General features: G+C 41.7%; 2 protein-coding genes across 3 annotated transcripts; one reads left to right on the top strand and one right to left on the bottom strand.

Annotated features, from left to right (window-relative positions):
- The first annotated feature begins 3,400 nt into the window (after nt 1-3,400).
- LOC110501772 (homeobox protein DBX2) lies at nt 3,401-8,763 on the top strand. Of its 2 annotated transcripts, none has more exons than XM_036952873.1 (4): nt 3,401-3,775; nt 4,913-5,002; nt 7,084-7,268; nt 7,605-8,763. In XM_036952873.1, the coding sequence occupies exons 1-4, from the start codon at nt 3,598-3,600 to the stop codon at nt 7,878-7,880; spliced, it is 729 nt and encodes a 242-aa protein (XP_036808768.1). In that variant the 5' UTR covers nt 3,401-3,597; the 3' UTR covers nt 7,881-8,763. The 2 variants fall into 2 exon arrangements, with proteins under 2 accessions (XP_036808768.1, XP_036808761.1); XM_036952866.1 differs by having other exon boundaries at nt 3,401-3,907; nt 7,605-8,761.
- Nucleotides 8,764-14,627: 5,864 nt separating this feature from the next.
- Nucleotides 14,628-16,429, bottom strand: LOC110533812 (secreted frizzled-related protein 5-like). Its single transcript, XM_021618342.2, has 3 exons — nt 16,091-16,429; nt 15,423-15,688; nt 14,628-15,248 (listed from the first exon to the last, which is right to left on the bottom strand). Exons 1-3 carry the CDS (start codon nt 16,372-16,374, stop codon nt 14,938-14,940), a joined length of 861 nt encoding a protein of 286 aa, XP_021474017.2. The 5' UTR covers nt 16,375-16,429; the 3' UTR covers nt 14,628-14,937.
- Between the last annotated feature and the right edge of the window lie 8,100 nt (nt 16,430-24,529).

Raw genomic sequence — 24,529 nt, 5'->3', positions numbered from 1 at the left:
CAACACAATAGGGTTTCAAGCTCTGGTTGATTTCAAATGTAATGATATTTAACGATATTGCTTGTGGTTGTCAACACAGACAAATGTCAACATTTGAAACATCTGCCTGGATAGTTCCATCTGTGCAACTGACTTAGTCTGTCTTTAATTCCAGTTTGTCTACATATTAATAATTGATGTGTTGGATTTACGTCTCCATCTCAACCAAGGATGTAAGTTAAAGAATAGGACTAAATCACATCAAACTTTATTTAAAGCACATTTCAAGTTAGATTTGATTTAGTCCTATTTCTGTCTTTGATTTTTGGTTGAGCTGGAGACGTGAAATCAGCATATAAGTCATTAATTTGACATTACTGTAACTATAAATATCTTCTTATGTAACCGTGTACTTTTAATGTAATCTCAACTGGAATCCGGGTAATTTGGTTCTGCTATTAGATGAAGGACAGTGACACCACATTCATCTGTTGTATAAATAAACTAAACATCTGACATTGTATTCCTATTTGAACTTTGCTTTTAAATGGTTGAAGGCGCGGTGATAGACATTTGGGTGACAACTAAACCAAAAATCAGACATAGTTTTTTTTGCACTGGAATTTGGCTGTGCTTTTTAGATGGTTGAAAGCATATTGAGAACATACTGAACATGTGTCCAACTTTTATCTAAATTAATCTAACTCTAACACCTGTTTGAGTGGGTGAATATAGGTTGTCATGTCATTGATCAACGTCTCAACCAGATATTACCCAATTATCCCCGTTGAAATAACGTGGTGTGCCCACTGGGTATTCAGAGTGGGGTTATATTTGATATATCTCTTTCTCGTTGTCTTGCTATATATTACAGACTGTCATAGCTTTGCTTGGCAGTGTTTCTGCAGTGCAGTGCCTGCCTGCCTCCCATCATCTGGGTTCCATTGTGTGGGTGTGCACAGAGCTGGCTCTGAATGGGCTTGACCATTCATCCTCCACGCTGAAGCTCATTAGAACTCTATAGAAGCACAATTGTGAGCCTCACATTAGACACTTCCTCGCTGCTGCCACAGACACCACACAAAGTGCCAGTTTGCTGCTAAGCTAAGCGCATTGTCTTCTGATTCATAGAGTCTGGCCCTCCATTCATGATATTAAGTTCGAGTGGTGGAATATCAATTGAGTGTGTAATGGCCCGGTATCTTTTTAAGAGGCCAGGGACAGAAAGGACCTCAGCTGGTCTGCACAGTGCTGGATCTCAACAGGACCATTGTGGAGCTCTGAATGGGGGACCCCACTTTTTCCCTCCAATAGAAAGTAGAATGGACATCAAATAAATTCACATGAACTTGCTTTCAGGGTATTTTCAAGAACTGCATTCCCAATGGCTCAATTATACCTCCCTCCCTTGGAATGCTACCTACGGAATCTGGCCCGTTAACAAGTTGTGAATCCCAACGATGCTTTTCATACCAAATATCAAGTCTTACAAGATTACAAGCCATGCACAATCCGTTTGTTTATAAGCGTAGTCAAAATCATCAAGGAAATAACCCTCTTTGGTACAGAGCTGAAATGGAAATGGAACAACCCAAAGAAACATACACGTTACATCCCCAGCTTCTCAAATGACACCTCTCTTACACAAACAACATAGCACTCATCTTGCAGCCATTATCCTAAGCGCTGCAGTGTGCTTTATGAAGGTAATACTTTGCTTTAGCAGTATCTATTTATGTGGAGATTAATTGTCTCACACTGCTGCCTGTGGCTCAGCCTATGCTTCAACGTGTCATGAACAAATGGCTCCCTTCCGCACCAGACAAAAGCCTATGGCTGTATCACAAACAGCAGCCCATGTGGAGCATGTAAACCCGCATTAGGTACACACAGAGGTAGATAGCACAGCCTGAGCCCACTAACACCCCTCACACGAGACACCACAGTCGCTTTCTCCACTAGTCTGGTGAATATAAAACCTCAAATTTGATTACAAGCAACCTTTGGCTCCCTGGTGGCCAGACAATGGGCCCGGCTGTCTGGAGCAATTTCCATGCCCAGCATGAGGTGTCCCCCGAACCGTGCACCCCCCCCTCGCCCTGCCCGGACATGCTTGTTTACTGTCCCCCAATGTTGTTTCATTTCAGTCGGCCTCCTTTTCCCCAGCTCCTCTATTATGAGGCTGAGTATCATTAGCAGGAGCAGTCAGATCAGGGTTACATGGTTACACGTGACGCCAGCCACCCATTGGCTAATATATACCACACGCAACCTCACTGTGTTTGTGTGTCTGTAGGCTTCAACTGTGCCTCTGAAAATCAATGAATGTATAACAACAGGTCTGGGTTTGAGTCCCAGTTTGGCTACTCCTGAATTCGCCGCAATATTATATACAGTGATAAACTGCAGCCGCTTGTCTAATTCTACTTACATAACCACTTCATTTGATCTTTGATATTTCAACTCCACAGTACAGTAGGAGTGGAGTCTATAGTTTTGATCTCTTACCAAGTCTCTCCCTTCCGTCCACATCAGAACCTGGCGTTAACTGCTGTAGATCCTTCACATACAGTACTGTATCAGCTTTGTGCATATTTCTGTCAAGCTGGACGGTAAGTCTTTTTAAAACAGACAGAATCTGGCAATCTCGGGCAGAGTAATTTTCTATCTTAAGCAGGAACCAATAGGCCTGTCAAATATGTGAGTGACAAGCCATAGTGGAGTGGTCCAAATAGTCACTGAAAAGAGGAGGGAAGTGGCTGGAGAATAGCACTTAGGCCATTACTGAGGCAATCTGAAAGAGGTATTAATTGGTTTGAGTTCATGGAGTCAGAAGTTGAATATGAATGACCTGATGAGTCTGACATTTGACTAGAAAACAAAGGGGAAAAAAAATGTCATTTAAATGTCTTGGATATTTCAGTTCTATGTCACACTTGGACAGTATTACACCATCAGGATAATTATACAATTATTGACTTTTGAAAAATGTATTAATGAGAACGCAATGTGCAGAATCACATTCTATGTGGGCATTAGCTTTTTTCTAGTTGGTCATCGCGCAACAAACTTAACACAAACGGTGACCTAGATCAGACCAAACCAAATACTATTATTGTGCACTGTGTGAACGAAGCTGCAACTATTTAATTGCCTCCATGCCTTTCTATGGGACACAATGGGTGCTCTGAAGGTGGCTGCAGAAAATAGAAAACTATTTACTGCAAGACTGAGAAATACATTTGGTCCACGTTAAACTTTGGCCAGCAGTCCATTGTCTCGGGTGTCTATCATTTAATAGGCAAGTTGACATAATGAATGGAGACGGACACACCTTCTGCCACTCCAGAACGGGCCCAGTCTTATCTGAATTGAGAATCACATTAGAGCCTCTTAGCCAATCGCACGGCAGCCCCGGAGCAAACTGCAGACCCTGGAGAAGAGAAGGAGAGCAGAGAAGAAGAGAGTTTAGAGAGAACTTTTGTTTTCCTGGGACTTTAATGAAGTTGGCCCTGGTTAGTCTTGGAGGGATTATAGCTCAGACTGGAGTCACTTGTGTTACTTGGCCCTGTGACTGCTGTGCTGTGAGGTGAGTGAGGGCACTTTCCTTAGGGTCACATGAAGGGGATGATCGCAGGGCAGAAGCAGAGCGGGAAGAAGACCATGAATATGGCGACAGTTTCACCTACTCACCCAGGCTTTGGGAGATCAGGGAAGAGCTTCCTCATCGACAATCTGCTGCGCTCGGCGGGGCCATCCTCTTCCTCATCCTCGCCCAACTCAGATGGACCAACAGGTGGGTTCTTCAGGGGTCCACTGACCGGCCACCACAGGAGAACCTGGGGCCCTCAGCATGTTGTCTACGAGGGCCAGAGTCAGAACTGTAAACGAGTCAAAGACAGGGGGCTCCCTCCTCGGTCACACTCAGGTAAAAGCCTCATATGATACAAAACATCATGATGAGTATTATGTGTGCTATTCTATCATACTATTGATTGTGAGATCTAGCCTGTAGACATTTGAAACCACACTTGGGGAAAATGCACGTTATTTTTCTTTCATGCGTTCAGTTCAGATATAATATTTATTTTTCTGAACATAATATCAGATAAAAATGTATACACTGTACTGGCTTTATCTTAATTTGCTTTATTTTTTCTAAATATAATTATATTACTAAAACATTAGAAATTGTATTCATCAAAACGTTTACAGAAGAATGCTCATGTTTAAGATCTATTCTAAGAAATAAGACATAACATAGCACTACACATGTAAAACATTGTATTATTCACAGTCAAAGTAGAATATTAAAACGGTAATCAACAGTTGAAACAATAACAAAGAAATGTCCCCACCCTTGTTTTGGTAAATAGCTGAGGGATAGGTCTGGAGAAATGTAACCACTCTCAAATTCCTAGACAGGGCTATGGATGCAAGAACTAACCGTCCATGCTATCAAATCATAGTTTTAACCATTTATTGAGGCTATATAGTGCTTTGTTTACAAAGATTTGACTTAAACAAGCTTATATTTTGTTTTCTGATGGGGTACAACAGCTGAACTAAGCTCATGAGACATATATAATATTCTTAAAGAATCATTGAGCGTGTATCATTAATTTACAAGTCCAAAAATGGATGTAGCAAACTACAGATTGCCCCTTTAATGACCGTATAACCAGATGCTGATATGTTCTACCACATTTCATTTCACTACAGCCATTCATTTATTTTTAATACATTTCATTTCCAGACGATAATCATTTGGCTACTCAAAACATGATGTATGTAATTGTTTTTACACTGAGTGGATGGTTTAGCAGAAAAATATACTTCCACCGCAGTTCATTCATGGATTTTCACCTGCCAGCATTTATTGTACATTTACAGTGTAATTTCACGAAACTCCCTCCCTCCCTCCTCTCTACAGGCCTGTTGAGCAATGTGTTTCTACGAGGCCCTCAGTATCTGCTGGCCGCAGTGTGCTGTGGTGGGTCCAGCCCTCCGTCTGTCTTCTCCGGTGAGTGTTTCATGCTTCATCAGCGATGCCTCAGCTCCTCTCTAAGCATTAACAGCAGGGTCTCCCATATTCTCTACGGCTAATTACTGATGCAATGCCAGGGAGCTAATTCTCCACTCAACTCTCTGCACTGCTATTCATGACCATTCACAGCTATTTAGACCCAGAGGGTGGGGTGGGGAGGAGGTTATGGAGCGGTGGTGTGTGTGTGTGTGTGGGGGGGGGGGGGCGTAGAGGCCCCCATTTGCACTCATATAGATACACACACCGACTCACTCAAATATGCAGAGTTAATAAACATTTTGTCTCGGTCAGATTAGGACTGTAATGATCAATGAGATGCCACTGTAACAGTCTGTTATTGGTCTCTGTGTGACATTTTTATTGCCTCTCAGTAGCATTGAGCTCAGACTCAGCAAAAAAGGAACGTTTGGCTGATAGTTGATCCTACTGTGATAATTGGTCCAGTGTGAGGAAACTGTTTATGATCCTTGCCAAATGAGGGGATTGTTTGTGTTTATAATGAGGCTCTTAAGATGATTTCCTGTAGCTGATTATCTGAAAAATGCACATCAAACCAGAATCTATATCCCCTGGAATATGAATCTGAATTATATTATGTAATTGCATTGGTTGTGAAGTCTGTATGAACCTTTTCATAGGGAAAGTCTCATTATGTGGACAATATCGATTTATCCTAACTTCTGTCAGGGTTGTGATGCTAGTTGCTAAGTCCTGTGACTTCTGACAAGTGAGGCAGCAAATAGCATCCCTCAGTAAATACCCCCTGGTCCCTCTTAGTGGGCTGACACTTTCCCACAGTGCCCAGCAACAGGACAATGCCATGCCCGGCCGTGACCAATCGGCACTTTCACTCCACCATCCACACGCGACCCCGCTGCAATTTTTCCCCGCAGCAATGAATTCTGAAAACACAGCCATTCCTCTGCAGAAAGGGGGCTGTGCCCGGGAACAGCCCCCTCACCCTTTGTGTGGCCAAAGAACCCCGTTTCCCGACTCCCTCCTTTCTCCTGTCACCTCACTCTCATTCCTGCCCATTTAAAGTTCCCTTAATGGGACATAAAGAACTCAATGAAAGTGACTTTTATAGACTTATTCGAGCTCATCTTCCCATAGAACCGGGCCCATACCTGCAAGAGAAAAGATTTAGTGAGGAGCGCTGAGCCAGCAAGAGTAGTGGCCTTTCAACGAACAGTCTCTTTTGTGGTGGGTCCCTCAGGGTTGTGAGCTCAGACCAAGGGGGCAGACACACACGTAGCCCCCGGGAGTGACCTGTTAATCGTCCGTTTAAGTGGAAGCCATTGAGGCCCAATGGAGGCCTGAGGAGCATGTCTAAACCAGTTACTCGCTCCCCCGAGGTGGTCTGTGTGCAGATTTGTCGTACAGATTAAAAAGGCATTGCTCAATGGTATTTGGTCAATTGTTCCACTTGACTTTTGTTGTGCGTGCACCTGTGAGTGAGGCAGCGTGGGATTGCTCCTCAGAGTTCACCAAATCCCTTTCTCCCCGGTGAAAACGGGTCTCCATTCTCTCTTTAGTCACCCCCATTTTGTTAAATTAGACAGATTGACGCAAGTGGAGAGTAAGCGTGTATAAGATTGGCTACAGTAGATGGGCACAATCCATGTAGATAGTGAGTCAGGAAGTGAGCCATTTAGGGGATGAGTGAGTCTGCCTTTTATCATCAGTATGAGGATATATTCAGTGCTTTGGACTGGACTGGACATGATAAACCAGAATGATGCTGCAGATCATTTCCCCATTTATTATTTGGATGATTTTCTCATTCGGTCCGCTTGATATGGAAATATAATACATTTATTTTCTTATTCAAATGCATGCTTGTTATTGACCTTATTGAAGTTAGAACCATTTCCATATTCAATAATAGGTACTTGTCTCTAGTAGTGCAATGTGCCATTGCCTTCCTGCAACAGAGAATATAATCAATCAATGCAAATGAGTTAACTCATCCATAACCCTGTGCCATTTCCCCTTCAGGTTATTATTAGAAGGAATAAAAACATTAATATGAATGATTTTGACCTCTGACCTTCCAGAGGGAGCCAACATTCCCATGTGGTCCCCGGATACGAGCCCCAAATCCCGGCGAGGGATCCTGAGGAGGGCGGTGTTCTCTGAGGAACAGAGGAAGGAGCTGGAGAAAACGTTCAAGAGACAGAAGTATATCAGCAAGACAGACAGGAACAAACTGGCAGCAGATCTCAGCCTGAAGGAGTCTCAGGTAGGATACCATATAACTCCTGTCTAGGTCGGTGCCCATAACAACCTCCTTTTACATCCCATGCTACATTATAGACCTTCTCATCTCGCCTCTTCATTGCATGCAAACACATATTATTTGGATGCTCCAGCCTAGATTTAGTAAATATCTAGAGTCACTTCTATTGTAAGTGTTCCTCATCTTAAAATGCTATTACAGTACGGCTTTCACTACTGTGATAATTGCAAGTAGATCAAATAGATCATGCTCTCTGCTGTATCATAGACTTAGATTTGACTAAACAAAATGAATGGCACCTCAGTCTGAACCTCTCACTGACCTGTGTGTCTACTGTAGGTGAAGATCTGGTTCCAGAACCGGAGGATGAAGTGGAGGAACTGTAAGGAGAAGGAGGCCCACAGCGGCCGCTCCCCCATGGAGGAGCTCATGTCCCGGGGCTGCAAACAGGAAGAGGAGGCACCAGAGAGCACGGGCACGGCATTAGACAGATCATCATCGCAGCAGTGGGACAGGGAGACAGGAGTTACCATAGAGAAAGAGCCATGCAAGAAACGTGTGACTTTGATACAGCCAATGAGTCTGCACAGACACACTATGACCTCTGACCCCTGAGAGGATGAAAGACTGAGAGAAACCACTGGGCAAAAACTGGTTGAATCAACGTTGTCTCCACATCATTTCAACAAAAAATGATACATGATGTTGAATCAACGTGGAAACTGATTGGATTGGAAAAAAGTAATCAACATAAGGCAACTGAGTCTTTTTTTTTATCCAACGTTTTATCTAAATCCAACGGCATGGTAACATTTTTTGTTGATTTCACATTGAATTCATGTTAGTTGACAACTCAACCAAATGTAAACCAAACCTAGAAGTTTAAATGACGTCTGTGCCCAGTGGGAAGATGAGGGTCAGTGTTGTGAGGCATGATTGAAAAGGGACTGTCGGAGCATTGGATAAAACGACTAACACTCCATAACAATAAAATACTCGTCATTTTAATATTGTGTGGGTTGCTATTGTGTAGCAACATTTTGTAGACTGACTAAAAGTGTTTTTGGAAAGTGTTTTTGAATGATCAATACAAAAACAAAACATTTATTAGACCATACGTTGTATATTAACACACATTGAAGGTTAGTCATCTGCACACAACCATAAATGCTTTAACATGTAATATTGTTTTCAGAATGTTTGTTTTACTCCTAACTGGAAAAAAAATCTGTAAATAAAATATTCATTAAATGCTGATTTCTTCATTCCATGTTAATATTCAAGATGCTGAGCATCCCATAGTAATACAAGACAAACTTAATAAGTTAGTCTTTTTAATATTTACAAAAATACAGTTAATCAATAAAAATAGTGCTTTTAAGAAACACAGAATTAAACAGAACAGAAATGTGCTATTTGTTAAGTATTAATCGCAAACTATTAACATCAAACAAACCAGGTAAATATTGACTCTTTGCATCAACTTCATTTAATTGTCAATAAAAGCCTTAAAATACACTTATGAAATGCTTGTAATTAAACTTCAGTATTCCATAGTAACATCTGACAAAAATATCTAAAGACACTGAAGCAGCAAACTTTGTGGAAATTAATATTTGGCGTTCTCAAAACTTTTGGCCACGACTGTAGTTCTTAATTCACTTTGTTAAACAGTGCCGCTCACTCAATAGGCCTGTTGGGAAGTTGATAACTTGGCAGCCTAGTAACAGATTAGTCTTCTCTTTTCAGCAGGAGCCATTTGCTTTCCAACCTGTTGTATTTGATTGTATTTGAACCGATTGTATTTGAACTATTGCAAAAGGCCTGTTTTGGCTGCATGCTGTTCACTCACGCATTCCTGACTGTAGGCTTGCCTTGTGATTGAGCTACACACAATCCACAGCTAGACATTTTTTATAAACTATAGCTTGATCCTCTATGGTTATATTGTAGACTTACTCTTGGCGTAGCATTCTGAATTATTTCATTTATTTCTGAACACACATAACTTGGCAGATGTATTTCAATTTACCACGGATGCTGCAGCTCCTCCAGCACACTTCCCGCCGCTATGATTCTATGAGGAAATAAATGAAGTACAACACTGGAGAGGTGAGAGTTGCAGGCTCATGTCTATCAGAGCCGAGAGAGGGAGAGATCATATAAAGTTCATGTCATTTTGGTTCTTTGAGAGATACAGGCACGCTTCTCCCTCTCACAACAGCAATGTCCAAGTGTTGGTCTATATAGGCTACAATGTTGTGCAAACCATAAAACCGGGCTGGCCCAACATTAGAATATCCGGCACGCTTTCACATGAGGTTTTAAAAGGGGCAGGTGAATTACAGAGGAGTCCATTTGAATGATCTCTGATTGCTTTTATTAGAATTTTTACATTGCAAAAAGTGAAAAAAATTCATTCCACGAGACAAGGCATTTGGCAAATGGGTTTCGGAACGAAACAGTCCAAAACTGAGAGAATCCAGCAGAATCCGGCCCAAATTAAGCCCATCTATCTATAATGACTCTATCTATAATGATATTTTTATAGTTCCACTAAGCATAGGCCTACCCACTGGATGCAAAACCATGTGACAATCATAACAATTCCCTTGCACTTCATTCAACCTAGAGTCAAAAGAGATCCCCAACGTCTATGCCCCTCGCACACACTGCCATCTCGCGGTAGCAGCTTCCCCATGCAAAATTGGGGAGCTGACATGATAGACTCAAATGTTATGCATTCATGGTCCAAAAGTGTTCGATGGGGTTGAGGTCAGGGTTCTGTGCAGGACTGTTTCCACAAAGTTGGAAGCACAGAATTGTCTATAATGTCAGTGTATGCTGTAAAAGTATTTACAGCATACACTGACATTATAGACAATTCTGTGCTTCCAACTTTGTGGAAACAGTCCTGCACAGAACCCTGACCTCAACCCCATCGAACACTTTTGGGATGAATTGGAACACTGACTGCAAGCCAGGTCTAATCACCCAACATCATTGCCTGACCTCACCAATGCTCTTCTATTTGAATGGAAGCAAGTCCCTGCAGTAATGTTCCAACATCTAGTAGAAAGCCTTTAGATGTTTTTTATTTTACTTGGCAAGTCAGTTATGAACAAACTTTCATTTACAATGACAGCCTACACCAGACAATTGTGCACCACAATCACAGCCAGTTGTGAAACAGCCTGGCTTTGAACCAGAGTGTCTGTAGTTACCCATCTAGCACTGAGACACAGTACCTTAGAACACTGCACCACTCGGGAGCCCAGCTTCAATAGGTACCTGCCTTGTCCTGGTTCTAGGAAGGATCCTTTCTGTGTCACTAAGTGTTGATCTCTGTTCCTTTAGCATAGATAATGTGTGACAGGTTGACAGTATACAGGTTGATTATATATATATATATATTGATTATGTATGATGTTTGTGTTGACAGTATATGGATTATGTATGATGATGTTTGTGTTGACAGTATATGGATTATGTATGGTGATGTTTGCGTTGACAGTATATGGATTATGTATATTGATGTTTGTGATGACAGTATATTAATTATGTATGGTGACGTTTGTGTTGACTATATATTGATTATGTATGATGACGTTTGTGTTGACAGTATATTGATTATGTATGATGATGTTTGTGTTGACAGTATATTGATTATGTATGATGACGTTTGTGTTGACTATATATTGATTATGTATGATGACGTTTGTGTTGACAGTATATTGATTATGTATGATGATGTTTGTGTTGACAGTATATTGATTATGTATGATGACGTTTGTGTTGACTATATATTGATTATGTATGATGACGTTTGTGTTGACAGTATATTGATTATGTATGATGACGTTTGTGTTGACAGTATATTGATTATGTATGATGTTTGTGTTGACAGTATATTGATTATGTATGATGATGTTTGTGTTGACAGTATATTGATTATGTATGATGATGTTTGTGTTGACAGTATATTGATTATGTATGATGACGTTTGTGTTGACTATATATTGATTATGTATGATGACGTTTGTGTTGACAGTATATTGATTATGTATGATGATGTTTGTGTTGACAGTATATTGATTATGTATGATGACGTTTGTGTTGACTATATATTGATTATGTATGATGACGTTTGTGTTGACAGTATATTGATTATGTATGATGACGTTTGTGTTGACTATATATTGATTATGTATGATGACGTTTGTGTTGACAGTATATTGATTATGTATGATGATGTTTGTGTTGACAGTATATTGATTATGTATGATGACGTTTGTGTTGACTATATATTGATTATGTATGATGACGTTTGTGTTGACAGTATATTGATTATGTATGATGACGTTTGTGTTGACTATATATTGATTATGTATGATGATTGTGTTGACAGTATATGGATTATGTATGATGTTTGTGTTGACAGTATATTGATTATGTATGATGTTTGTGTTGACAGTATATTGATTATGTATGATGACGTTTGTGTTGACAGTATATTGATTATGTATGATGTTTGTGTTGACAGTATATTGATTATGTATGATGATGTTTGTGTTGACAGTATATTGATTATGTATGATGACGTTTGTGTTGACAGTATATTGATTATGTATGATGATTGTGTTGACAGTATATTGATTATGTATGGTGATTGTGTTGACAGTATATTGATTATGTATGATGACGTTTGTGTTGACTATATATTGATTATGTATGATGATGATTGTGTTGACAGTATATCGATTATGTATGATGACGTTTGTGTTGACAGTATATTGATTATGTATGATGATGTTTGCGTTGACAGGTTGTCCATGAGGCGATGCCACTTAGCACTGGACCAGAACAAGCACTTTGAAGAGAATGGTGATCTTGGCTTTTTTCTCTCAATCCCATTTCCAAAATGTGTTGTATTTAGTCAACTATTTATTCTTCTCTTCTCTCTCCCGATCCACAGTTTCCTGTCTGGTCTGGTCCACCCCTGATTGTGCGTCCTCTCTTCCCAGTGTTTTCCCCCCAAAGCTGTGATGCTTCAGGCCCTTCTATGAAGTGTAAATCTAAGCTCTGTTAAAAGTATACTTAAGAGAAACTTTTATTGATCATAGTGATTCATGAGTATCATTAAAACAGGTTAATATGCCCCCCATCAACATAAGACAACTATAAAGAAATGAAATAAGTCAATCAAATCAATAATGAGAGAAGAGTCAGAATAACAGCTAGCTGACACAGCCATGGTGGCGTAGCAGGAAGATCAGAGTACTGTGAATGAATCAGTTGTGAGTTTAAATCCCAAGTGAAGACATGCTGAGTACTAATTCAAGTGTAAATGAACACACCCAATATAATCATGTATGTCAATTTAAAACACTTCATGTTAAATAACCCTGCATGTGTAATCCTTAACCTTAACCAACTAGGACTGGATCAGTGGTTCATCAATCAGGTCTTTGATTGGCTCAGCAACAGTACCTTAATGTGTTCTTTCAATGTTCCTATGAAACGTGTCTAGAACATTCATTGTTATGTTCTGGGAACATGGCAACCATTCTCTGTATATGTTTGGTGGGACGTTGAAGGAATGTTCTCCTAACCCACAGAAAACTGGACACATAAACTCAGCAAAAAAAGAAACATCCCTTTTTCAGGAGCCTGTATTTCAAAGACAATTCGGAAAAAATCCAAATAACTTCACAGGTCTTCATTGTAAAGGGTTTAAACACACGGTTTCCCATGCTTGTTCAATGAGCCATAAACAATTAATGAACATGCACCTGTGGAACGGTCGTTAAGACACTAACAGCTTACAGACGGTAGGCAATTAAGGTCACGGTTATGAAAACTTAGGACACTAAAGAGGCCTTTCTACTGACTCTGAAAAACACAAAAAGAAAGATGCCCAAGGTCCCTGCTCATCTGCGTGACCGTGCCTTAGGCATGCTGCAAGGAGGCATGAGGACTGCAGATGTGGCCAGGGCAATAAATTGCACTGTTTGTACTGTGAGACGCCTAAGACAGCGCTACAGGGAGACAGGATGGACAGCTGATCATCCTCACAGTGGCAGACCACGTGTAACAACACCTGCACAGGATCGGTACATCCGAACATCACACCTGCGGGACAAGTATAGGATGGCAACAACAACTACCCGAGTTACACCAGGAACACACAATCCCCTTATCAGTGCTGAGACTGTCTGAAATAGGCTAAGAGAGGCTGGACTGAGGGCTTGTAGGCCTGTTGTAAGGCCTGTCACTGGCAACAGCGTCGCCTATGGGCACAAACCCACTGTCGCTGGAACAGACGGGACTGGCAAAAAGTGCTCTTCACTGACAAGTTGCGGTTTTGTCTCACCAGGGGTGATGGTCGGATTTGCGTCTATTGTCGAAGGAATGAGCGTTACACCGAGGCCTGTACTCGGTGTAACGATTTGGAGGTGGAGGGTCCGTCATGGTCTGGGCCGGTGTATCACAGCATCATCGGACTGAGCTTGTTGTCATTGCAGGCAATCTCAAACTGTACGTTACAGGGAAGACATTCTCCTCCCTCATGTGGTACCCTTCCTGCAGGCTCATCCTGACATGACCCTCCAGCATGACAATGCCACCAGCCATAAAGCTCCTTCTGTCAACTGACATTAACTCCCGAGGTGCTGACCTTATGCGCCCTTAACAAGTGTGATTATTATTTGACCCTGCTGGTCTTCTATGAACATTTGAATATCTTGAAGAACGATCTGGCCTTAATGGCAACTCTTAAAATCTCCACTCGGCACAGCCAGAAGAGGACTGGCCAACCCTTAGAGCCTGGTTCCTCTCTAGGTTTCTTCCTAGGTTCCTGCCTTTCTAGGGAGTTTTTCCTAGCCACCATGCTTCTACATCTGCATTGGTTGCTGTTTGGGGTTTTAGGCTGGGTTTCTGTATAAGCACTTTGTGACAACTGGTGTTGTAAAAAGGACTCTATAAATACATTTGATTGACTGAATGTGTTAACTTGAGAGTGTATTCAGGTAATACTTGTTTATTGTACATAATACATCTTACACTTGGACATCTTACACTATAAGGAAATTGTGCACATGTAAAAACAACGCAAAAAAAACAAACATTCTGCACTCACCTTAGCCATAAGGGTCCAGCTATTCGGCTATTTTAAATCAAACGTATCAATCATAGACAGTGGAAAAACCAATACTACTTCAGTTGAAATATGCTCGGTAAATATTTTATTATAATATCCTTTTCACTGACTTAACAGACAAATCGAACATACATGACACATAAATACGGCATTAACGAAATAGAAAAGAATACTCTTTAGAAATCATTTGCATTTAGCTCTTCCTATGTACAGTTTTAGAGTGCATTATGTTGCTGTGTGCATTCAGACGGAGCTGAGATACTGTGAAGGAGCAGCAGAGGGCAGCAGAGGGTCATGTCAGTGAGAGAGTCCAGCTCCAACTCCACGTTCCTCTGCCCTCCTGCATCAAGTCATTAACATCAGAAAACGTCCTATACTTAGGCCTTATACCAATTATTTCCAAGAAAACTGATATTATGCCGAGTCCTGGCTTGTGTGAGTTAGGATGCCGTTCTATGCAACACAGATTCATCAGAGCTCAGGTTTTTCCATTCCGATACATCGTCCAGGCACTCAACACTTGTGGTGCTTCCACTTGCGCGTGGCAACTGCGATGCTGTGGTCCTTCTTGTGCCATGGGAAGAGGCGGGTGAGGGCCAGGGTGCCTTCTGGCTGCACCGCCCCAGTCAGCAGGTAGAGCTGGGCGCGGCCGGGCCGGACTAGGGCGTTGGCACACCGTAGGTTAATGAGCAGCCACTGCTGGAGGAGGTACTGGGTGTCGTAGGGAAGCAGGGGGCCCTGGCGGATAAACTCTACCCGGCCCTCCACCTCAAACTCTGGCTCCCCTGACGGCCGGCGCCGGCGAGACAGCTTGGCTGTTACAGCTGGGGGAAGAGAGAGGGGAGAGAGGGTGAGTACGCTAGCTTGGACAGAATTACACACATATGTATGGTACAAACGCACACAAATGTACACACAAAATAACATTAATACATTTCCATAACACACTAATCAATAGAAACATGCACAGGCATAAGTACATTATTGCACACGCTTACCAAAGTCATCCTGGCACAGAGCGTCCAGAACTGTCTTCAGTGTAGGGTGCTCCTCCACGGAAGGACAGGCTTGGCATGCAGGCTGAGGCAATGCTTTGGCGAGGTGGCTGTTGCTATGTTTGGGGTGGGGGGTCAGACACATGTCCTCCTGGGCAGGGAAACGGTCACAGTCCAGCGCCTCTGGCCAGACGTGGCCCTGACAGGCCAGTACTGGGGCACAGCTGTCCCTGACGGCCACGCACAGGCTACGGCACGGCTGGATAAACCTGGTGATGGGAGAGACACAGGGTTACGTTTAAGAACGCAGTGGGCACTCTCTGGAAATTGAAGGAATGTTACACTGTAGACACACACTGGTGTGAATAGTTTGAGGGTGAAAATTGGGTAGTGGATAGATTCCTCTTAAGGAGTTAGCAAGAGAAAGTGGGAAGGAACTAGGCAGACTGACTCAAACACAGGAGAAAGAACAGCTAGATTGACAGAGAGGGATGAGAGAGGCATAGTATGGAGACAGACAGACAGACAGACAGACAGACAGACAGACAGACAGACAGACAGACAGATAGACAGACAGACAGACAGACAGACAGACACAGACAGACAGACAGAGCAAGGACATACAAAGAGGACGTGAATAGGTAAAAGGCTAACAGAAGCTATAGACGTACGTGTCGAGGCAGATAGGGGCGATGAGGGAGCAGAGGAAGGCTTGGGCATGGGGATGGCAGCCAGTCTGCAGCAGGGGTCTCCAGTCCTCCGAGCGGGGAACCACTTCGCCCTCCAGGCTGCTGTGGCCCAGGAAGTTTGGCAGCCTCATCTCCGAGTAGCCCACGTCCTGGCACACACTCATCTGGTGGGGGATGGGGACACAGCGGGTCGACTGGCCCATGTCGAAGCCCCAGGCTGGGGTCAGGTGAACCAAGAGAGCCAGGGTTACGGTGAGGAGATCCATAGTGAAGAGAAACAAAGTCCTGACTGAGAATCCAAACGAGAAGGTGGGTGCTGCGGTTGCTTGTTTCTGTAGGAGAGGTAATGTCTCTCTGTACCAGTGGTCTCCTCTATATATGCAGTCAGCCCAGCCCAATCAGACTGTTATCAACTACCCATCAAAGAGACTGAGACGGCGTGTGAGAGGAGACAATGGCTTGTTTTGTGATGAATGCAGACAGAGCGGGGGGTAATAGATGAATGGAAGAGGGGGAGCATTATGAGAGCAATCACAACCAAAGCATTGCAATGCAAACTATTATATTTGTTTCGACCCAGTCCATTTCACCATTGAAAATCCATGACTTTTACACTAGACATAGCTACTGTACTGTTTAGTTCACACAGGCTGCTTTGCTGGACATTATGTATTCATGCATTTTGCACTTTTTTAAAAATCTTATGAGCTTATTGTTTTGAGAGGTAAACATAGTAGTGTAATGACAGATTCTCTTCTAAAAAACGATTTGGTGAAGACTGTTTATAGTTCATATTCTACACAGGAGTAAAAGTTTATTTCATTTTAGAGGGTTGTGTAGACAGACAGGAAGTCTCCTTAATATTGAGCCTCTTTCATGTCTCCTCCTTTACTAAAGGGTTTCCTGAGAAGGGTCCTGATCAGACAGATCACACTCCCATTAGCAGGATAGTGTTTCCAGCTCTCTCACCTGGCTTTGATGTGATACTAGATTACTGTCTACTTCAAATGCATGTTATCTTATCATACTTGACTGCAGCATAGACAGACACAAACAGTCATATGAAGCTATGAGTCTCTATGCTGCTGCTACAAAAAAACACAAAGAATCCCATGTCATTTTAAAGTGATAATTTCAACCATTTAAAGCCACAACAAAGTTCAAATGGGAATACAATGTCAGATATTTTGTATTTATACAAGAAATTCATGTATTATCACTGTGCTTCATTTAACAGCACAACTGAATGACCTGGATGGCTGTTGAGATTACATTAAAAGTACATAGTGCAACTGATCAATGCTGTTCAAGATTCTGAGCAAGATTATTATGGCAATTGTCAAGATCTCCACAGACCTGCGACCTTTGCATGCTATCTTGAACATGCGTGCTTTCTATGATTACGTATGAAGACATTTATACAGTGCCTTCAGAAAGTATTCATACCCCTTGACTTATTCCACATTTTGATGTGTTACAGCCTGAATTCAAAATGGATTACATTTTTTTTAATATATATATATCACCCATCTACACACATTATCCCATAATGTCAAAGTGAAAACATGTTTTTAGAATGTTTAGCAAATTTATTGAAAATGAAATACAGATGTATCAAATTTACATAAGTATTCACACCCCTGAGTCAATACATGTTAGAATCACTTTTGGTAGCAATTACAGCTGTGAGTCTTTCTGGGTAAATCTCTAAGAGCTTTGCACACCTGGATTGTACAATATTTGCCCATTATTCTTTAAGTTGGTTGTTGATCATTGCTAGACAGCCATTTCAAGAATTGCCTTACATTTTCAAGCCGATTTAAGTTAAAACTGTATCTATGCCACTTAGGAACATTCAATGTCGTCTTCGCAAGCAACTCCAGTGTATATTTGGCCTTGAGTTTTTGTTTATTGTCCTGTTGAAATGTAAGTTTGTCTCCCAGTGTCTGTTAGAAAGGAGACAGAAGCAGGTTTTCCTCTAGGATTTTACCTGTGCTTAGCTGTATTCCGTTTCTTTCCATCCTAAAAAACTCCCTAGTTTTTGCCGATGTCAAGCATAACCATAACATGATGCAGCCACCACCATGCTTGAAAATATAAAGTGGCACTCAGTGATGTGTTGGATTTGCCCGAAATATAACGCTTTGTATTCAGGACAAAAAAGTTAATGTCTTTCTGTTTATTATCTATGCATAGTCACTTTACCCCTACTTACATGTACATATTACCATGACTAACCTGTGTCACAGCACATTGACTCAGTACCGGTACCCCTTGTATATAGCCTCACTATTGTTATTTTATTGTGTTACTTTATTTATACTATAGTTTATTTAGTAAATATCTTCTTAACTCTATTCTCTTAAAACTGCATTGTTGGTTAAGGGCTTGTAAGTAAGTATTTCACGCATGTGACAAATACAATTTAATAAAGCCATGTTATTTTCTACTCCTTATACAGTAGGGAGAACAAGTATTTGATAACCTGCAAAATCGGCAGTGTCTCCTACTTACAAAGCATGTAGAGGTCTGTACTTTTTATCATAGGTACACTTCAACTGTGAGAGACGGAATCTTAAACAAAAATCCAGAAAATCACATTGTATGATTTTTAAGTAATTAATTTGCATTTTATTGCATGACATAAGTATTTGATACATCAGAAAAGCAGAACTTAATATTTGGTACAGAAACCTTTGTTTGCAATTTCAGAGATCATACGTTTCCTGTAGTTCTTGACCAGGTTCGCACACACTGCAGCAGGGATTTTGGCCCTTTCCTCCATACAGACCTTCTCCAGATCCTTCAGGTTTCGGGGCTGTCGCTGGGCAATACAGACTTTCAGCTCCCTCCAAAGGTTCAGGTCTGGAGACTGGCTAGGCCACTCCAGGACCTTGAGATGTTTCTTACGGAGCCACTCCTTAGTTGCCCTGGCTGTGTGTTTTGGGTCGTTGTCATGCTGGAAGACCCAACCACGACCCATCTTCAATGCTCTTACTGAGGGAAGGAGGTTGTTGGTCAAGATCTCGCGATACATGGCCCCATCCATCCTCCTCTCAATACGGTGCAGTCGTCCTGAACCCTTTGCAGAAAAGCATCCCCAAAGAATGATGTTTCCACCTCCATGCATCATGGTTGGGATGGTATTCTTGGGGTTGTACTCATCCTTCTTCTTCCTCCAAACACAGTGAGTGGAGTTTAGACCAAAAAACTATATTTTTGTCTCATCAGACCACATGAGCTTCTCCCATTCCTCCTCTGGATCATCCAGATGGTCATTGGCAAACTTCAGACGGGCCTGGACATGCGCTGGCTTGAGCAGGGGGACCTTGCGTGCGCTGCAGGATTTTAATCCATGATGGCGTAGTGTGTTACTAATGGTTTTCTTTGAGACTGTGGTCCCAGGTCTCTTCAGGTCATTGACCAGGTCCTGCCGTGTAGTTCTGGGCTGATCTCTCACCTTCCTCATGATCATTGATGCCCCAGACCGAGGGTGATTGACCGTCATCTTGAACTTCTTCCATTTTCTAATAATTGCGCCAACAGTTGTTGCCTTCTCACCAAGTTGCTTGCTTATTGTCCTGTAGCCCATCCCAGCCTTGTGCAGGTCTACAATTTTATCCCTGATGTGCTTACACAGCTCCCTGGTCTTGGCCATTGTGGAGAGGTTGGAGTCTGTTTGATTGAGTGTGTGGACAGGTGTCTTTTATACAGGTAACGAGTTCAAACAGGTGCAGTTAATACAGGTAATTAGTGGAGAACAGGAGGGATTCTTAAAGAAAAACTAACAGGTCTGTGAGAGCCGGAACTCTTACTGGTTGGTAGGTGATCAAATACTTATGTCATGCAATAAAATGCTAATTAAATACTTAAAAATCATACAATGTGATTTTCTGGATTTTTGATTCCGTCTCTCACAGTTGAAGTGTACCTATGATAAAAATTACAGACCTCTACATGCTTTGTAAGTAGGAAAACCTGCAAAATCGCCAGTGTATCAAATACTTGTTCTCCCCACTGTATATAGCCATGTTATTTTTTGTCTTTATTCTTTTCTTTTTTATTCGTTATTCACGGTCACTATTTCTATATATTTTAAAAATATTATCTTTAACTCTGCATTGTTGGAAAAGGACCCGTAGTAAGCATTTCACTGTTAGCCTACACCTGTTGTTCCCAAAGCATGTGAGAAATAAAATTAGATTTTGATTTTTGGTTGCGGTGGAGCCATGAACATTTTTGTTGTTGAGGGCATGAGGATTATTGGATAAAATGAATCAGGTGTGCTTGCCCAGGGCAACAACAAAAAGGTATACTTTTGGCTGTAACCCCAAGACCGGATTTGGGAAATACTGCCCTAGGCCTAGTCTATTTGTAGGTGGAACCCTGGGTTGAATTGAAACAATAGCTGTTGATGACTTGATTCCATATAAGCCTAAATAGTATCACTGATAATATATGATTTATGAGATCTCTCACGATAGCACAATGGTATAGTCAGAGGCAAATATCAAAGCTGGGCTTGGTTAAAACCCTGGATGGGAGACCAAATGAATAGATGTAGATAGAACCACTTGCCAGTTGAATGTGCTGCCCAGCCTATAGTTTTTTCCCCCCTCATAATGGATATAACATTGAAGATCTCTCTTGGTTTCAAAGGTACAAATCCAGCATATTTTATACACGATTTGTCTATGTAGAAAATTGGTTACACTAACCAGGTTTCCATCCAACCATTTCATGCAGATGTATTAGCTCATATTAAAAAAAGCAATAACTGGGCTGATGGGGACAGGATTTGCCCGTTCAATTTTATACATGCGACAGACAATATGTTCGTGCGACATGGTGGGATCTTGTTGTTCCGGTAAAATGCATTATGCGAGAAATTGCGGTGGAAACGCAATTTTGATATAATAACCATCATATCGAAGTAAACTTGGGAGTCACGCAACGAAATGTGTGGTCCTCCAGCTACGACTCGCGAAACCATGCAGTTTATTAGGCTACAGATGAAATAAATAATGATCAACTTCACAGAGTGGTGAAAATGCACGTGATGAGGGTGATGCTCCTTTCAAATAAATGTCGAGGGTCTTATTCTGGTGACATGAGGATCGATATATGACTGCCGTTCGACAAATACAAATAACACAGCTCTTATCCATACAATAGGTAGCCTACCGCACTGTATCTGCCAGCTGTTGGCTAGAGCGCACGCCAAGAGCAGAGTGGGCGCATAGCAACTGTTTTTTTATGACAAAACCATGGAGTAGAAAATGCGATGGAAAGCCATTTAACTTGTATTTTTCGGTACATAGGAAATTAACCGCAAACGTTATTTGTATTGACGTCATCACGCACAAACTTTTATTCGCAAACATCAGTTTTGATGTAAATCTCTGGTGGGAATATGCGCAGTGCTGTAAAGTACCTATAAGTACTTAAAGTACTAATTAAATCGTTTTGGGGGGTATCTGTACTTTACTAATTATATTTTTGACTACTTTTACTTTTACTTCACTACATTCCTAAAGAAAAGTATGTACTTTTTACTCCATACATTTCCCTGACACCCAAAAGTACTAGTTACAATTTGAATGCTTAGCAATACAGGAAAAAGGTCCAATTCACAAATACTTCCTTTGTAAATTATGTCTGAGTGTTGGAGTGTGCCCCTGGCTGTCAAAACAAGTAATACAAAATTACATTTTGCTGTCTGGTTTGCTAAATGTAAGGCATTTGATGTATAGCTTTTACGTTTACTTTGTACTTCTACTCAAGTATGACAATTGAGTACTTTTTACACCGCTGTACTTAAGTACATTTAAAATCTAGTACTATTTTACTGGGTCACTTTCACCTTTACTTGAGCCATTTAATATTAAGCTATCTTTACTTTTACTCAAGTGTGACAACTGAGTCCTTTTTCCACCTCTGAATATGGGCATATTATTTTATGCAGATTTTAGAATATTCACATGGAAATCTCTCACAAATTGGATGGAAACCTAGCTACTGATGACAATCCTGAAATATGATATGTCAGATTCATTGTATTTTCCACATAGATTCCACATCACAATATGCTGACAAATTATGATGAAACAATGTTGATTCAACCAGCTTGTGCCAGTGGGATTTCTCTTGGCAATTATTTACATGTTTAAATCATAGAGCCAACTTCACCTCTTTTAAATCTTGTGCAAAAAAAAGTAATTAGGCATATTAATACTTTTTATGCTTTCATATTACACATTAAGGGTACAAAAAAGATTCCACAAATTCCTGGGAAAAGAGACGAGATGGGTTATATTGATCGTAACAGAAAAACTATTTCAATGCAGCTTTGGAGGAACACAGTGATTTTATCATCAGACAGCCACAGGATGCTCCTACCCTCTCAGACAACTAGAAGAGATCTCACACTGCGATGCAGACTGGTGGCCCAGGCTCCGCTTCTAATGACGGTCTGGCTCTCTCACTCCCTACGTCTCTCAGGACTTTAGCTTCTAATGACGGTCTGGCTCTCTCACTCCCTCCGTCTCTCAGGACTTTAGCTTCTAACGGCAGCAGAAAATGAAAGTACAGTTGATAAGTAACTCAATGCAATTGTTGTGTGGATTATGCCTGTCTCCACAACTATGTGTATCTTCGATGGGTTTGTGCCCAGAAGGCTTAAAGTCAGTAATAGGGCTGAGTCTTGTTGTCCCACACACAAGGAATAGTGGCTGAGGCTGAAGACGTGCCAGGCTAGCCAAGCTAAGCCCCAGGGCCCATATTCATAAAGCGTCTCAGAGTAGGAGTGCTGATCTAGGATCAGGTCCCCCTGTCCATGTCATCTTATTCCTTATGATATTAAAGGCAAAAATGATCCTAGAGCAGTACTCCTACTCTGAGATGATTCATGAATACAGGCCCAGTCGGTTTGGCCCCTTACTTTCCCACAGCCTTCAGTCTCCAGTCAGAGCTCCACCGGCCCTAGCTATGCAGCCCCCTCCTAAAGGATTACTGCTTGGCCAGCCCCAGTCTGATCTGAGCCGGGGGCCTGGGTTCAGACGAGGAGCGCTACTGAGGGGCAATTTAGAGCCACAGACCAATTTGTCAGAACAATGGGGCCACACGTTTAACAAGCTCCCTCTGCCATTATCCCGGCAGGGAGCTGTTATTCTTTCTAACGGCCCCCCTGCCCATCTGTAGACGCTGTGTTTGTGTTGATAATGTGTGGCCTGCCCTAAGCTGCCTGCCAATAATGGAGACTATTGTTTTGTTGGGCACCTGTTCATCAAACGTCTAGCGGGGATGCACAGGAACAGCACACTCACACATCCAGTATGTTCACTGTAAAACCACAGTTGGACTAGCTAGCATACAAGTCTTTGTGTTTATGGTCATCTTACTATAGGTGCATCTACCTATACCATAATTGTAGTGTGTGAACACCTGGTTTCAGTGTACAATAGGGGTCCAGACAAACTGGTCATTGAACCAGTACCACAATAGCCGAGGGAGCTCTGTACGCTACCAACCACTTTTCCACAATTAAACCGGTCCATGTCAGCAAGTTCTCACATAAGACTGCATTGTTTATATTTAGATACTAATTAATAGTATTTGGAGCTGTAGATCTGTTAGCTTGACTTCCATTAGTCACTCATCATGTTGCCTCTACCATACAACATTCCTAAACCGTGGGTGTAAGGAACTGAAAAGTATTTTCAAAGTACATTTACATTTGTTGTTGATTTTAGTTATTTAGCAGACGCTCTTATCCAGAGGGACTTACAGGAGCAATTAGAGTTAAGTGCCTTGCTCAAGGGCACAGTTGGCTCGGGAATTCGAACCAGCAACCTTTCGGTTCTGACCCAATGCTCTTAACTAAGATACCCAACTAAGATACCCGTAAGTAGTCAACACAGCATCTTCTGACAGTGAAGGAGGCCAGTCATGCGTTTTGCAAAATCACATGACATAGCGAGATTTGATCCTTATCCAGAAATAAGACTTACACAAAAAATGAAAGCATTTGTCAGAGGATGGTGGACTACCCGAATTAAGGGACAGTTTGATGAAAAAGCTTTAAATAAAAAGGTAAAAAATCCAAGCATGTCACATTATTAAGCAAAACACAGGGCCCTAGTAGATATACCAACCATTGGATGTAGAAAACCATAACCTTTCTATTGAGTGACTATTTTAAGCATCTCAAGACATTTTTTAGCAATGTGAGGAATGGGATACACTGGGCTGCAGGAGACAGTGTGTCTAAACATCTGTGGCAGACGGGCAGCGTCTGTCTGTCTGCAGGTCCACACAGAGACTGGATGTGGCAACTGACAGTCTGAATCTCCAGTGAGTCAGCCCTGATGGAGCCCAGTGAGAGTGTGTGTGTGGGTGGGGGGGGGGGGGGCTCATTCACTC

The sequence above is a fragment of the Oncorhynchus mykiss genome, chromosome 2, assembly GCF_013265735.2.
Source record: "Oncorhynchus mykiss isolate Arlee chromosome 2, USDA_OmykA_1.1, whole genome shotgun sequence".
In the NCBI taxonomy this organism is placed as follows: Eukaryota; Metazoa; Chordata; class Actinopteri; order Salmoniformes; family Salmonidae; genus Oncorhynchus; species Oncorhynchus mykiss.
Note: the sequence above shows the minus strand (reverse complement) of the source record. Positions and strands in the feature narration are given on the sequence as shown.

Excerpts from the sequence above, each read along its gene's own strand:
- LOC110533812 (XM_021618342.2), bottom strand. The coding sequence starts at position 16,374 with ATGGATCTCCTCACCGTAACCCTGGCTCTCTTGGTTCACCTGACCCCA. Across the intron at positions 15,689-16,090 it reads GCCCCTATCTGCCTCGACAC|GTTTATCCAGCCGTGCCGTA; the intron begins GTACGTCTATAG and ends TCCCATCACCAG. Across the intron at positions 15,249-15,422 it reads TCTGTGCCAGGATGACTTTG|CTGTAACAGCCAAGCTGTCT; the intron begins GTAAGCGTGTGC and ends CTCTTCCCCCAG.
- LOC110501772 (XM_036952866.1), top strand. The coding sequence starts at position 3,598 with ATGAAGGGGATGATCGCAGGGCAGAAGCAGAGCGGGAAGAAGACCATG. Across the intron at positions 3,908-4,912 it reads CCCTCCTCGGTCACACTCAG|GCCTGTTGAGCAATGTGTTT; the intron begins GTAAAAGCCTCA and ends TCCTCTCTACAG. Across the intron at positions 7,269-7,604 it reads TCAGCCTGAAGGAGTCTCAG|GTGAAGATCTGGTTCCAGAA; the intron begins GTAGGATACCAT and ends TGTCTACTGTAG.